The sequence below is a fragment of the Pleurodeles waltl genome, chromosome 9, assembly GCF_031143425.1.
Source record: "Pleurodeles waltl isolate 20211129_DDA chromosome 9, aPleWal1.hap1.20221129, whole genome shotgun sequence".
Taxonomy (NCBI): Eukaryota; Metazoa; Chordata; class Amphibia; order Caudata; family Salamandridae; genus Pleurodeles; species Pleurodeles waltl.
In genome coordinates this window covers 262641123-262657432 of record NC_090448.1, presented here as the reverse complement: position 1 = coordinate 262657432, position 16310 = coordinate 262641123, and the positions used below count along the sequence as shown (strand labels likewise).

Here is a 16310-nt window from a genome sequence, read left to right as displayed (position 1 = left end):
AATGCATAGAGAAACCACCAATATGACAAAAAACCAAACAGAATATTTAGACCACTATCCGTATCATGAAAAACAGAATAGACTCAATACACCAAAGATGTGAAACAGATAGAAACAAAAATTACGAGTGATGCCAAACAGAAAAAAACAGAAAAAAACACAAGTGCTATATACACATGTACATTCATTACCGTTTTGTTTAAATGCGTGACATATGCTTCGATGTATCAAAAAGCCACAGTCAAAGACTTCTGAGATATTTATGAAGAGAAATATAAACAACGGGAACAATCCCCTGTCACTACATACACTTTCAAGTGTTCAATGAAAATTAATCACCACATCGCAAAAAACGCTGTACTCCAAGCAGACCCTCCTTTTTTCCGTCCACGATTGTATAGAATAAATCTCTCTCAGACACTATAAACACCAGGAGGATACCGCAGTCTAACCCTCCTGTATATATAATACTCCGTAGGAGCCAATAACCACAAAAAACGTTCTATGTGGCTAAAACCTTAGTCACAAAATGTACCTTCTTTTTCTGGACTTCGCTCGATCCTGCCCAATCAGCCGGAACACTGGCGTCTGGTATCGCTAATCACTCGTTCTTTAACCCTCTCCACTAAATACTCACCTGGTGTTAATACACTTCCAAATGCTCAGAATAAAGATCGAAAACGGACTCCAGAGGGGGGCCAAAGCCAGCAACCAACAAGGGGGCCCAATGACAAACAAGGGCCCCCTAGCCGAAGAACGGGAGCTTCCTGCTCCTTAGGCAGCGACTGGGAGGGAGGGAGGCTCACCCTCCAATGTCCTGCTATCTGTGCGGCCCTGGGTGGGTCCAGAGGGGCCTCTGATGCTCCTCTCCCACCCAGGGCCATCAGCAACCTACTTGCCCACACCTGACCTGGTGCGCGAGTATAGAGCCAGCTCCCGGGCCACTTCGGAGATCAGGGACCAAGGCAGGTGCCTGCTGGTGCCCCAGGGGTGCTCCTCAGAGCACGCTTTGCCCCAGGGGCATGGTAGGAGCGTGCTCACTCCTTTTCCTTACTTGATGGTGCCTCGGGGGCCAAGGGGCAGTGCGTCACTCGTGCTTAATGGAAGCAGCCTTCCTGGGCTGCGGCGGTGATTTTGGACATGGGTACAGCGCTTACCAACATGGAGGCAAGGTCAGAGAGCCCGGGCCACTGCAGTGAATACTGCAGCAGGAAAGCACTTCCAAGCGCTGGGGGGCAATAAAGCAAGGCGCTTTCCAAGTACTTGCTGTAGGAAGGTGCAGAGCACCCTCCAGGGGCTAGAGCAATGATGGAGAAGCGCTCCTCATGTGCTTCAGACTGTTGCAGGGGTCAGGGGCCACAACACCCTGCCCCTGGGGGGACATAGTACACAAGGTGCAAAGGCCAGCAGGGCCCAGCAGCAGACCAGCGCAAAGGGGATTCAGGCAAGTGGCATTTCCTCACAGTGACCAAGAAGGTCACAGGTCTGCACAGCAGCAACAGTCCAGGGTGGTTCCTTGTGAGTCCTTCCAGCATTCTGTGTCTAGTTCCAAGATGTCTCCCAATTGAGGGGAAAAGTCCCTTGTACTTATACTCAGGTTTACAGTGTGTTTCACAAAGAAAGGGTAGAGGAGGTTTTAACCAGTTACAGCTGGTTCTGGGAGTACCCCCTCTCTCCTCCAGCACAGGCTCCAAACACCAGTTGAGGGTAAACAACCCTATTGTGTGAGGTCAGGGCACAGCCTTTACAAATGCACGTGTGCCCCTTCTCTCCCTTCTCTCAGCCTAGGAAGACTATTCAGAATGCAGATGCACCTCAGTGACACCTCCACCCTCCCTGTGTAGAGGCTGTCTGAAACAAAGCCCAACTGTCACTCTGCCCAGACGTGGATTGGAGTCAAGCTGCAAAACACCAGAGTCATAAGCACAGAGAAATGCTCACTTTCTAGAAGTGGCATTTCTGTAATAGTAATAAAAAATCCACTTACACTAGTAAGCAGCATTTCTTACCACCATTACAACCATACCATACATGCTTACACTATCCCTCATAAAACAGACAAGGCAAGAGTCGCTCAACTGGGTGGCAATTTGTTTTAGGACATTTCTGTCCCCTTTGGGGGCAAATAGGCCAAATCTTATTAAGCTGATCTGCTACCAAGGGAGGCAAAAGCCACAAAGCACCAGTGATTTATATTTTTTTTAATTTTTTACAGATTGGGAGTGACCCCTTAGACAAGGGTCGCTCTCCTGGGGGGGGATTTATTTTAGGCCATTTCTGCCTCCTTGGGGGCAGATCGGCCTACTTCTATTAGGCCGATCTGCCCCCAGGGGAGTGCGAAACACTAAGGCACGGATTGATGTGTGTGTGTTTTTGTTGGGGTGGCAGCCACTTGGGCAAAGGTCGCTCCCCATTGTGTTACATTACCTTTGGGGCAGATCAGCCTATTTTTGTAAGGCCCATCTGCCCCCAATGGAGGCAGAAAGCCCACAAGAGACCAGGATTTTTTTTTTTTTTTTTTTTTTTTAAAGAGGGTGGGAAGGGCCACACCCCCTCCCCAAATAAATGGGGACAAAGTTGTTATGCCCACCAGTAGGCAGATGGGGCAATTACCCCAGATCCACTCGGGGGGCAGAAAGCCTACTAGATGCAAGGGAATGAAAAAAAATATATATAGTGGGGTGGTGGCTACCAACCAGTATGGGCATGGTTATGTCCCCACCCCAATTGAAGGGGGTAACAGTCTTTCAGCTCTCGCCCCACACACTAGTTTCTGTTGTGGGTACTAGGCCTACCCACAGAAGTGAAGTACCATTTTTACTGGGAGACTTGGGGGACTGCTACGTGGAAAAAACTTTGCAGCTCCTCTCAGATTCCAGAACTTTCTCTCACTGAAATGTGAGGGGAAAGTGTTTTTTGCCACATTTTGAGGTTTTCAAAGGATTCTGTAGAGGTTTGGTAAGTTTCCCTAGGTGCGGCCAGCTAGGCACTTTGTAAAAAACAGCTCTGTTTTCTTTGGAAAAATGTGATGTATCCATGTTGCATCTCCTGTTGCGGGCATTAGGCCTACCCACACAAGTAAGGTACAATTTTTATCGGGAGACTTGGGGGAGCACAGAATAGCAGAACAAGTGTTATTGACCTTTGTCTTTCTCCACATTTTTTCCTTACAAATGTAACACAGTGTGTTAAAAAAACGTTTCTTTGAGAAATGCCCTATAAATCACATGCTAGTATGAGGACCCAGGAATTCAGAGGTATGCAAATATCCACTGGTTCTCAACACCTTAGCTTATGCCCATTTTGGAAATACAAAGGTTCCCTTGATACCTATTTTTCAATCCTTATATTTCACCAAAAGAATTGCTGTAGACCTGGTATACAATGAAAACCCTTAGCAAGGTGCAGCTCCTTTATTGGTTCTGGGTACCTAGAGTTCTTGATAAACCTTCAAGCCCTTTATATCCCCCCAACCAGAAAAGTCCAGCAGATGTAACGGTATATTGTTTTCGAAAATCTGACATCATAGGAAACAGTTACAGAGTAAAACGTGGAGAAAAATGGCTGTTTTTGTTCACCTCAAGTTTAATATTTTTTTATTTCAGCTGTTATTTTCTGTAGGAAAACCTTGTAGGATCTACACAAATCACCCCTTGCAGAATTCAGAATTTTGTCTACTTTTCAGACATGTTTAGCTGTCTGGGATCCAGCACAGGTTTCACACCCATTTCTGTCACTAACTGGAAGGAGGTTAAAAGCACAAAAAAATGTAAAAATGGGGTATATCCCAGTAAAATACCACAATTGTGTTGAGAAATGCTTTTTTTTATTCAAGTCTGCCTGTTCCTGAAAGCTGGGAAGATAGCGATTGTAGCACCGCAAACCCTTTGTTGATGCCATTTTCAGGGGAAAAAACACAAGCCTTCTTCTGCAGCCCTTTTTAGGGTCGAGCCTGCGTTGCATGCGCTCGCGCATGCCTAACGCAGGGAGACTCTTTAGTATTTAGAAAAGGGCTCCGAGCCCTGTCAACTTCACGTCAGTGCTTTTTATTGGTTCGTGGGCTTCCCTAATAAAATCCGCTTGCTTTCATTAGTCGAACGCACGCATATGTCAGTCCTTTTCCGGTGGCAAGACCTCCTCCAGCGCAGCGACCAAGTACAGAAAACATGCGAGGCTCACTGTTTTCCATCAGGCTCGTGGATTTTTTTTTTCTCTAATTTAGAGTGCGATCTCGCTTGGCAGAAGTCGAGCGCTTTACAACATTGAATTCACTTTTTCGGGTTATGTACATAAATGCACTTTTGCCCGATAGGTGAAAAGTCGGGTTAAGAGTTTACAACGCAATCAGCTCTAACATGAGCAAACGCGAGACCCGTCGCATTGTAAATGCTTGTTTACAATTTGTTTTGGCCACCCCCACATTTACATCTAAAACATAATATTAGTCATGGAGCTACACTCATTCATGTGGACTGCACCAGACCAGTATGTGAATTGTTGATATAGCATTTCTATTTCACCTACTTAAAATACCTTTGCTGAATTGACCTCGTTATGTTTATCACGTTTGCGTGCGTGTCTGCGCGCTTGTACCAATTTTTTCATACGTGAATGAAGTAATAATCACTGTGGATGCAATAACAAGAGACATATAGTGACTGACACCAGTTCACTCAATCTTACATTTCCTGAAGATGATTGGCTTAAAATGAAAGATTAAGATTTGCTCATATTATTTATCGTAGGAATTTTTTTTTTTCTATCTGAGAATCGTGTCAATTTAGCTACAGTTTGACCAGTTTAGCAAGTGGCTGAATCGGCACTTATTTTCTAATTGAAATCGCCGAATTTTGTAATAATTTCAACTCTATTTATAGGTGTATTGGTCATTAACGATACTTAGAGCGCATAAATGTAAGTTTCTGAGCCGCACAATAAATCTCATTGACAAATTCGATGTTTTTCCCTCTTACCTATTACTTTCTGCTGTGCTTCAATTAGCAAGCAAAGTACACAGGATCAGAGTCATAACTCATCCCCTTCTTACAAAGGAAACAATGTCTTGGTCGATAGCCCATGGGGGAATCCTGTTTTTACTGGTTCAAATAAAGTGGTTGCGCGCCTAAGAAGTGAAACCCGAGGCACCCTTCACACAAGCCTTTGTAGGTTGAGAGGCTTCCTTGTGAGTGAAATGGGAGATTACAAGAGCTGTCCAGCGCAGGCTTTGTAATGTATAATGCAAGCCAAAGGGCATCTGATCCCACAGCTGCGGGTGGGTTGAGACGCCTGCAGCCCACGTGATTAATTTAGGCTATTTATTAATTGTTGTTCTTTATTGTGAATATTCATGAGAAAAAAGTCCTGTCACTATGCGGTTTGTGGCTACTTTTTCATGTGGGTTACATAGCCTGTGCTGTGACTGAGAAGAAATGTGATTCATTACTTTTCTTTCCCATGTATTTGGCCTTACAATGTTTTAAAGCAGTCATTCTCAATATTTCGACTTCTGTGGACCCCCATACTTTGATATTTCTCGAATCAATGGACCGCCTCTGAATCATTAGTGGAATGAGGGAACGTCCACTGATTAATTATTGTAATCTGGAGACCCTGGCCTAAGCAATTTCGATGGTATGAACCGCTAAACAATGCACAAAAATACTGAAATAAGCATTCATCAAACAAATACACAAATGATGAAATATTTTATTATATTCACAAGCATTTAAATAAAAAATGTTATTTTTTATGATACCGTTGGAGCTCTTCTAAATTCAGTTGAGGGCACCCATCATTCATATATACTTTCTGATTCACTTAAATTGCTGTCACATAGCAACCTGAGGATAACGTTAATTTTTAACTCACAATTCGCAATTTCTTCACATTTGCAGAATGCGTTTTGCTTATTTTACACCTTTTATTAAACTGTTAAGATTATTACATTTTCTAAGCAGTCGGCGCCCTCTTGTGGGAAACCACAGCGTAAGAATTGCTGTTTTAAAGTATTTTTCAGTAACTTCAGATGCATCCTGGCACATAACTGTCGAGGGAAAGCGTACTCTACACCATAAGTACAAATATTTTCCTAGGGTGAAAAAAAAAATATTTTACTCATACCGGACTATTTGATCTGGCTGTACATGCTTGACATATTGTTTGTGTTGTTTTACGAAAATTATAACACATTTTGACTGGGCACAACTTCTTACACCTGCTGTTTTTATTAATTTTCCATTGAGTTTTAGATGCAACGCATAGCAGCTGGTCAAAAAGACCTACATAAGGGGTACGTGGCCGTTAGATTAGCTTTAGGTCACTTTGCATAAAACAGATCTGTATTTCAATATTGGCATTCTTGGTCCTCGTCCGACTTCCACGCATAGAACTGTCTCAGTTGTGTGTTGAGGAAATACACAAATAGATCACTCTCACAGTCACCTGGATTGAAAACCAATGGCCCATTTGTCAGTCGTGGAGTTTTATAACGCTGGAGAATCGGCTCACGCAATGTTTGTATAGCCTGAAATTAGCAGTTAATGTCCAGAGATTTGCATAAACTTCGAGAAATTGTAGATTCTTTCTTTGCAGATTATGTTTCTGTGTCGTGTTCCAGTGCATTGTTATTATGTCCGCCGCCGCACAGTGGCGATGGACTGGAATACAGCCAGTGTATGGAATGAATTCACGATTCTGCCTATCACATCTTTGTTCTTCTTGGTGCAAGACTCTAAGGGCCATATGTACGAACACATTTTCCCATAGACACAGAATGGGTAAAACGGTTTGATACATCTGGCCTTTAGAGTTGTGGGTATGCCTAGACATGGGTCACATGCTCACTGTATAGTTCGACTCAAGTGGTGCCTCACTGACGAGGTCCAAATAGGGTGAACCTGGTAGGGGTGTTTCTTGTTTCCCTTTCTAGATTGAACTGGCCTAGAAATATGTGTTGGACTTTTCCTATTGGAGCAGGGTCAAGCCTGATTTGCAAGAGTGTGTATTTTATGTAAAGTGGCACAATGGTAAGACTGATTTTTAGAGAAATGGACCATGACCCTTCCAAGGAATCCTTTTATCCCCAGCTCCCAGTGATAGGAGCTAAATAAAAAAAAAGGGGAAAAGAACTATGGAATGCTCTGGTTCTAATAATCTGAAGTTCTGATTTTTGAAAATACAATCAGACAATCAACTAGCAGTAGGGAAATTAAGAGGGGACACATAAAAGACACAACCCAAAATATTTTAGAGCCGGGGCTATTGAAAGACCTGGGTAATCTTCCTTCCAGTGGGCTAAACGTGACGTAGTCACACAGAGTTTATCCTTAGAATTCCTGCATGTCTGGTTTATCCTCCTCCTGGGGAGGCTCACTCTTTTCTGGTGTATTCTCTTCCTACCCCTCATACGAGCAGGATAGTTTCAATACATATTCTCTATTTGCATAGGTTTACTAAGTGAATGATGCACTATGGGATATCACTTACAGAGCTATATACGGAGTGAATAAGATTTAGGTCCTGGGTCAGTCTGTGTTCCTCTATGCCACGCAAAAGACGTTCAACCACTCATGGATTTTGACGCAGAACCATTTTACTAGCAAAGGTAAACAAACAGAACTTTACAACAAAAATTAAAACTTTCTTGAGGCAGACATAAAGTTTGAGAAAAGTTTTCCCTTCCTGCATCTTTTCTAACTTTACATGTATGCTGCACTGCACAGCACAAATACTAAATTGAAAAAGTGTAAAACTATTTCTGAGCATAATATTTTGAACTGAAAGGGTACCCTTCCAGTAAAAATCTATGCTTGATATAACACACACACCCTTGACACAAACACCCTTGCACTATGGGGCAGGAGTGTGCGCATTTACACAAGGCAACTAAAGTGCACCGGTACAGTAGGCGAGAGAAACAGTGCAATATCTTAGTCTATATGGCACTATTCTACTCTCACCCTTTAACACAAAGTAGCACTGTATGAAAAAGTATTAAAACTTCTCCGGTGAATTCCTAACTTCTTGCCATTAGGGTGGCCTTGGTACAAAGGCAAATTATAGCAGTGTGTAAGCGTGGCTGTTCTTCTAGTAGGACGGTTGTGTTGTGGTCTGGGTATGTAACCAAAGTACTGTTAGCCAGGTAGGGTGTCTAAAAAACAATACCACAATCAACTAATGAAGAGTTAACAAAGATTCGCTGTCACCAGTCATACAATTGTAAATAAAGTGGGGCACGTTTCATAAACAGGTAAATAAAGTTGGGCACATTTGTTTATGACAAGATATGAGTTTTCTCTTTATTGCTGTTTGAAGTCAAAGACTACAGGTGGAATCCTATCTGTTCTCGTAAGGACAAGTGAGTCGCAATGTCTCTCTTGGGCGACATTTCTACATTCTCTTATATGAGGCTCAGAAATTATGGTAATCTCAATTTACTGCGATCTGTGACATGAATGTATGCACTACGGTGCCAACTTCCACCTATCTGCTTTGCCATTAATTAACTAGCTGAGGCTGTCTGAATAGCCGGAACTGCAGACACCAAATGCAGCTGGGATGGTGACTTAGGGCCAGATGTAGCAAAGGGTTTTTCCCATTCTGTTTCAATGGGAAAATGTGTTTGTACATATGGCCCTCATTTACAAACAACCGAGAAAAGAGATGCATCTGAAGCTGAGAACACTGTCACTAAATTTCGGTTCATGTTTTGCAGGTATTATTGACAGCACCGTAGAGCAGCGGCAAGTTGTGGCTGTGACAGGTGACGGAACAAACGATGGACCAGCTCTGAAGAAGGCTGATGTGGGCTTTGCAATGGTATGTAAGGATCGAATGGTAGTTGTTGTCTGATGGTTCAACGGGTGCATGGCTCTTTGGTTTTTGAGCACTCTATCACTGTGTTTCTTGATTAAAGCTCTGGGATGTATTGGGTATCCTAAAAATGTAAGCAGATACTCAATTGTTTAATGTTCTTTTTAAACAAGTAAATGCATGTAAGCAATTTGCAATTATTTTTGGATATTTTCTTTGTACTTTTATAGATGTTTGCTAAGCGTCCGTGGAGCAATTATCACTTACTTTGGCGCCTTCTACCTTCTATATTTGATTCCTGTCTCGTGAGGGATATTTGAAAGCCACAGAAATGGTTTCAGTGGCCAGTAGATCATGTGAGATTTAAAGGGCTTTATTTTGAGAATCTTGGTTACAAAGTATTTCACACAGGTATCTCTTCCACCAGCTTTGTTGTGCAGAGGGATATGGTTGGTCCACCTACTTACAACTGTCTCCTAAGTCATCCGGCATTCTTTCATGTAACGTAATGGCTGAATATATTAAGGGTAGGTAATTTAGATTATTTGGAAATTATGTCTCATACCTCATGCTCCGTCATAGTACAGTTCATTTAAAATCCTGACGTTTACAGACAAGACCCCGATAGTAGAATTGTGTGTACCTCTGACTAAGCATCAAACCTTCAAGTGATTGGGCATTGGTGGGCAAACCCACCATGTTTGCTGATGATTAGTGTCCCAAGGAATCAAATGAAAAAAGAACAAAATATTGTGTGGGTGGGCAAAATAATGAATCTTCTTTAAAATATAATCACAAACCCATTTATTTTCTGAAACATTGTAACTTAGGCAATTATCTGCAAGGTAATCATTTTGTTGTAGCAAAAACTAGTACATTAAATAAAAATGAATAATTCTACCATAACTAATATTTTTATTTGAATCGCAAAATATTAAAATCTTTTTTGCAAAAGTGCCCTTTTTTTCACTGTCACCTCCATTGTTCTAGACTGATGCTGCAAGTGCTTTGACTCTGTGCACTGAGACATTGCAAATAAGGCCCCAATGTCTCTGGCCCATAAAATATGGTAAAAATTGTAAACTCTTAATTGACATATTTATCTTTTCTACATAAGACCATAGCATATAGTGCATAAATACACCCATGGCATGGAAAGTTAAATATCACCAGTGAACAACAGCTTGTATTGGACCATTTATTAGTGTGACAGAGGAAAATATGGCTCACGCCTACCATTGCAGCCTGACAAATGCAGTTTAAACCTCCAGCTCGACCTGTCACCATAACCATTTCTGAGGGAATAAAACTTCAATTTTAAATATTTATGTCATCTCTTTGTAGATCGCAACATGGAGTACACGGTATCGAAAAGTGGGACATGTAGAAATTTAAGGTTGCTATGCCACTACAGTGACAACACCCTCAAAGAGTATTTTCACTGTGATAATCTGGCTGTGCTATGATGAAAACTATAGTGCTGATGAATATTAGGGATGGGCGGAACTCTCAGAGTTTCACTCCATGGAATTTCGCGGAGTTCCACAAAAACTGTGATATTCCACAGAATTCAGTAAGTGGCAGAATTTGGCGGGTCATGCTGCTCGTACTGGTATTTAGTTCCAGGAGCTTGTTCAGCACTGTAAAATCAGTGTGAATGGGACTATATGGTGTGCCAGGGTTTGCTGCTACTTTTAGTTGTTCAAATAGATTTGCAAATAAGGCCCCAATGTCTCTGGCCCATAAAATATGGTAAAAATTGTAAACTCTTAATTGACATATTTATCTTTTCTACATAAGACCATAGCATATAGTGCATAAATACACCCATGGCATGGAAAGTTAAATATCACCAGTGAACAACAGCTTGTATTGGACCATTTATTAGTGTGACAGAGGAAAATATGGCTCACGCCTACCATTGCAGCCTGACAAATGCAGTTTAAACCTCCAGCTCGACCTGTCACCATAACCATTTCTGAGGGAATAAAACTTCAATTTTAAATATTTATGTTATCTCTTTGTAGATCGCAACATGGAGTACACGGTATCGAAAAGTGGGACATGTAGAAATTTAAGGTTGCTATGCCACTACAGTGACAACACCCTCAAAGAGTATTTTCACTGTGACAATCTGGCTGTGCTATGATGAAAACTATAGTGCTGATGAATATTAGGGATGGGCGGAACTCGCAGAGTTTCACTCCATGGAATTTCGCGGAGTTCCACAAAAACTGTGAGATTCCACAGAATTCAGTAAGTGGCAGAATTCGGCGGGTCGTGCTGCTCGTACTGGTATTTAGTTCCAGGAGCTTGTTCAGCACTGTAAAATCAGTGTGAATGGGACTATATGGTGTGCCAGGGGTGCTGCTACTTTTAGTTGTTCAAATAGATTTGCAAATAAGGCCCCAATGTCTCTGGCCCATAAAATATGGTAAAAATTGTAAACTCTTAATTGACATATTTATCTTTTCTACATAAGACCATAGCATATAGTGCATAAATACACCCATGGCATGGAAAGTTAAATATCACCAGTGAACAACAGCTTGTATTGGACCATTTATTAGTGTGATAGAGGAAAATATGGCTCACGCCTACCATTGCAGCCTGACAAATGCAGTTTAAACCTCCAGCTCGACCTGTCACCATAACCATTTCTGAGGGAATAAAACTTCATTTTTAAATATTTATGTCATCTCTTTGTAGATCGCAACATGGAGTACACGGTATCGAAAAGTGGGACATGTAGAAATTTAAGGTTGCTATGCCACTACAGTGACAACACCCTCAAAGAGTATTTTCACTGTGACAATCTGGCTGTGCTATGATGAAAACTATAGTGCTGATGAATATTAGGGATGGGCGGAACTCGCAGAGTTTCACTCCATGGAATTTCGCGGAGTTCCACAAAAACTGTGAGATTCCACAGAATTCGGCGGGTCGTGCAGCTCGTACTGGTATTTAGTTCCAGGAGCTTGTTCAGCACTGTAAAATCAGTGTGAATGGGACTATATGGTGTGCCAGGGGGTGCTGCTATTTTTAGTTGTTCAAATAGATTTTCTAATTGAGTGGCAGCTTTCTCAATGTAAATGGTAGCTCCCTGCACTGACAAATCTCGCTGGGAAGCGATCTAGTGGTTCACCAAATTAATGTTACTGAGCCGTAAGCAAAAAAAAACTCTGTCTCATGGCTGTTGATGGAATTTTCCCTGAATTTGTGGAGTACGGAGTGGGCAAAACTCTGTGAACTCCATCGGTGGAGCGGAGTTTATTTCCCACCCCTAATTAATAAATTAATGGGTTTGGGGCATCTCAATGGTAAAGTTAGATATTTTAATAAACATTTATGAAAAGGTACTTTTAGAAATGTACCTTTTCCCAGGCTGCTGTTACCAAGAGCTAATTTGCATCAACCTAACAGTAGTTGCCCCACCAGCGCTTGATTTTGATGAGGTGTGGAAGCTTCTCCCAGGGAAGGGACAATGCCTTATATTAGGCCTAATGACAGGACAGCCTGACACCAATGAAGCAAGAGGAGCTAGTCAGCTTCCAGGAACTTCATCAACTTGAAAGGGAAAGAAATGAGGCCTACCCACCCAAAGTTATGTGTATTATGAGCCCTAAGCAAAGAAAGGCCTTTGTTCTTTACCCTCTCAATAACCAGTTAGGTACCAGACAAGTGGAATGTGAAGCTCATCTCAGAGCCAGTGTGGTATAGCGTGTGAGGAGAGGACTGCTCACTTCTCTGAAGACACCCCTGGTGGATCTCGAGGCTCACTTTGGGGGAGAAGATCCATGCCTTTTGGAATTCTCCAAGAATAATGGCTTCTGGGCCAGATTGTAGTAAAGTATAGAGAGGGCTGAAAAAGTACTTCTAAATGCTTAATACAATTTCTCTAATTTAATCCTGCCTGGTCTGTGCCATAGCTATAAGGTTTTGAGCTCTGATTTAAGTTACCGAATTCCTGGCCTAGGCCTCACCGGTTAGTGACTTGTTTAACTTGTGGTAAATTACCGCTCACTCCAATTAATAAACTTTCCCACAATTGTTTAACAATTTTGATACCCATCATTAGCAACCATAACAAAGCAAAGATAGCCTTTTTGGGTTTTAAACAAGAGTATACATCTGTAACAATGGTAACATGTAAACCTGTGATAACAGAAGATCAGAGATATGCTATGACTGTCATGTGGATTGCATTAAGATGGCCCTTATTTGTTTCTTCTTCCACCATTCTAGTTGCCAAGGTTACAAGTGGTGCTATACACAATTCCTAAATGAATGATTGAATGAATAAACACACAAACAAATAAATATGAATTAACCCTTTTCTATGATTCCTTTTCAGGGAATTGCAGGAACTGATGTTGCAAAGGAAGCCTCAGATATCATCTTGACAGATGACAATTTCAGTAGCATTGTAAAGGCAGTAATGTGGGGACGTAATGTCTATGACAGCATCTCCAAGTTTCTGCAGTTCCAGCTCACAGTCAATGTTGTGGCAGTGATCGTTGCCTTCACTGGAGCCTGCATTACTCAGGTAAGATGGTAAAGTGAACTGCAAAATATTCAGCAGAGAATACATTCAACTTGGTAAATATGAAGTTGTGAGTTCAATGTGTCATAGGCATCAATTCTGACAAAGAAACCACTTCATCCACCATATGAATGCATTATGTAACACTGTGTTTGGATGCCAAGGGAAATACCAGTTATAACACCAAGTTTGGACTAACAACAAGCAATATGGCATTTAAGAATGACATTGCTATAAGGCTATTAGGAGATTGCACAGACCAAATATACATTATTTTAAATGAAGAATATATACAGTAAGACAAAATGTGGAATTCTGGGAAAATGGTTGCAGCATTTATTATTGGCCCGTGACACTTCCTTGTCTTTCTGGACCTCCCAATAGATCAGTGATATAATTGTGGTTATTAATGTTCCATATCCCTATTATTACTTGGATTGATATCTGTTTCTCCAGTTTTGATGTGCATGCTACTAATATCTCACTAAATGCTAGTTTTCGCCCATTTGAGTATTTTAACAAAGGGATACCTAACTAAACTAAACATAGGCTTTACAAAGGGTAAGTCAGTTAGTGTATTTGGTCAAATTTCAATTAATTCAGGCTTTAAAGTGGAATCGTCATAGCCTAGAATTTTTTATGAACATCTAAATGTTTAAATGATATGCATATTGCAGAACCTAGTTATCAATGTGTTTTTTTTCCTGAATTTTATTATGTCATCTGCTAGTAAGATTCTTCATAAGCCACTAAATAGTCACTGGAGCCTAATTCACCATGTTTCTGAGTCTGTATCTATATCTGCATTCATATTAATATGTCAATAATTACCAATGTATAGAATTATATATTATTATAAATGTATAACATATAGAATATTCATAAAAGATAACAGTGCTGTATGGTTCTATATGTCAACCAAGGGGTTCTGGTGACATCATAATTGATGTGGCTGAATGCCGACCACTTTCTAAATGTCCCTCAAACCCTGAGATGACAATGAAGACATGGGATTTGTGTGGCCTAAATCATAACTGGTAGATTTCAGCGCTTTTAAACACTTGAACCTGAACTCAGTATCTAACTGTTGTGTGCATGTGTATTTATGTGTGTATGTGTGTATTTCATGAAAAAGCCACTGTCCCACCAATTTATATCATTATTTGATGAGAAAAGTTATGTATAAATTGCTTGCCTCTTCATTTATACCTTTCTTCAAACTTACTCCACAACTAAGCATATTTTTAGTCTTCTTTGTACTGGTACATTATATTTTACCAAACTTTGTTAGTTTAACATAGTGGATTATTAATTTCAGTGGATGGAAGGTTAAAACACAATCCCAATAATTTAAACCAGGCCTCAACTCATTAGTAGCCATGGCACAGAGCAGACAGGCTTTAATTAGGAAAATGTTTAAGGTATTTAGCTGTAACAAGACAGTTAAAACATCAAACCACAACAGTAAAAAATCCCATAACTAATTTAGGAAAATATGTAAAATGTTAACATGTAAAAACCAACCCCAAATTGTAAAAAGCACAGAGGAAAAGTAAAGCCTTAGAATCAGAAGTCACTGGTTTCGGCAGAGAAACATTGAAACAAGAGAAATGCAAATTTCACATCCACAAAAGTCTTTGCATCAAATGGAACTTTTATACACCTATGCACCATCAAGATTTCTACTTTTGGACTTAGGGCATGATTTAGAGTTGGGTGGATGGGGTTACTCCCTCACAAAATTTGACCGAGATCCCATCTGCAATATTAGAATCTCATTATATTAGATGGGAATCGTAATAAATGTGGACAGGATATCCGTCACGTTTGTGATGGAGTAACCCGTCCGCCAAACTGTAAATCAGGCCAGTAGTCTTTTTTTATGGAGCTCAAAATCTTGCAGCAGGGCAAGCCTCATGCTGTATCTGATGAAGTTGTTTCAAAATGAGACACTTTTCCCGTGAGTTCAAGTAGATGCCCGGGAGCGCTTGGAAGTCTCTGGACACTGCTTCATAGTTCAGGACACAAATGGGAACAGGTCCAGCCCTTCTATTCTCCAAACAGGTTTCAATGAGCTGGTTCAGTTCTTCTTTTTTCATTCCTTGTGGAAGAGTTGACACTTTAATAGAAGTTGTTAGCCAGTTTGTGACTGTGACTCCAGGACACTCCCTAACCGATGAGGAAAAAGTTCCCAAGGGAAATCCTTGCTACTTTTGCAGCACTTCCATTTTACCTAACTGCAAATTACATCCCAGTACCATATTCTGAATCAAATCCAACATGACAGAACCTTTCTGCCACTGAAGAGAGCTTGTGTGCCAGCCAGAGCTATGTTTATGGAAATCAGCAGTCCCTTCCTTCCCAGTTAAGTCAAACTGGTTAAGGGACCAGCTCACCCTCCCAATGGGCTGATGCCAAACTGATTACAGAATAGGCAGGAGATCAATTTTAGTTATGTTGGAGTAACGTGGAATTACTGATAATAATGTGATTTTGCTCACTCTCGTAACTAATAGTAGGTTTGAGGGGGGAAATTCTATTGCAAGAGTGCATTTAGTGAGTGCGAGAGGCTGCATGCCATGCCGTTTAGGTTCTGTTGCATGTAGTGCAATTTGGACACTAGGGTGCATTTTGTGCTAAAAGAATAGCACTAAATGGTGTGAGAAAATCAAGGGCAACTCCTACTCCAAGTGCGCATTTTCCAAGTGTTTGTTAGCACACAATGCATCCTTGCATCCATTGTGGAAGTAAGGAGGTATTTTTTACACTACAGAAATAGCTCTAAATGCAGAATTATTCTTCTCACATAATTCTACCTAATCTCACCAAATTTTCAGGTAATTTTGCATGATTACACCCACCCCCTTACAGCGGGCCATGAATAAAATGATTCTCTTCCCCCTCTCTCTTTACACTTAAGTATGAATGGGCAAGCCTCACCTGGTTCTTGAACCCT

At 41.0% G+C, this 16310-nt stretch overlaps 1 protein-coding gene across 6 annotated transcripts in view; it reads left to right on the top strand.

The window, feature by feature from the left end:
• Positions 1-16310, top strand: part of ATP2B2 (ATPase plasma membrane Ca2+ transporting 2) — a 1884743-nt gene that overhangs the window by 1659342 nt on the left and 209091 nt on the right. For all 6 annotated transcript variants that reach the window (XM_069206673.1, XM_069206670.1, XM_069206668.1 and 3 more), the window contains 2 exons: positions 8714-8817; positions 13166-13357. In XM_069206673.1, the coding sequence (XP_069062774.1) occupies positions 8714-8817; positions 13166-13357 (296 nt within the window). The remainder of the gene's footprint in view (positions 1-8713; positions 8818-13165; positions 13358-16310) is intronic.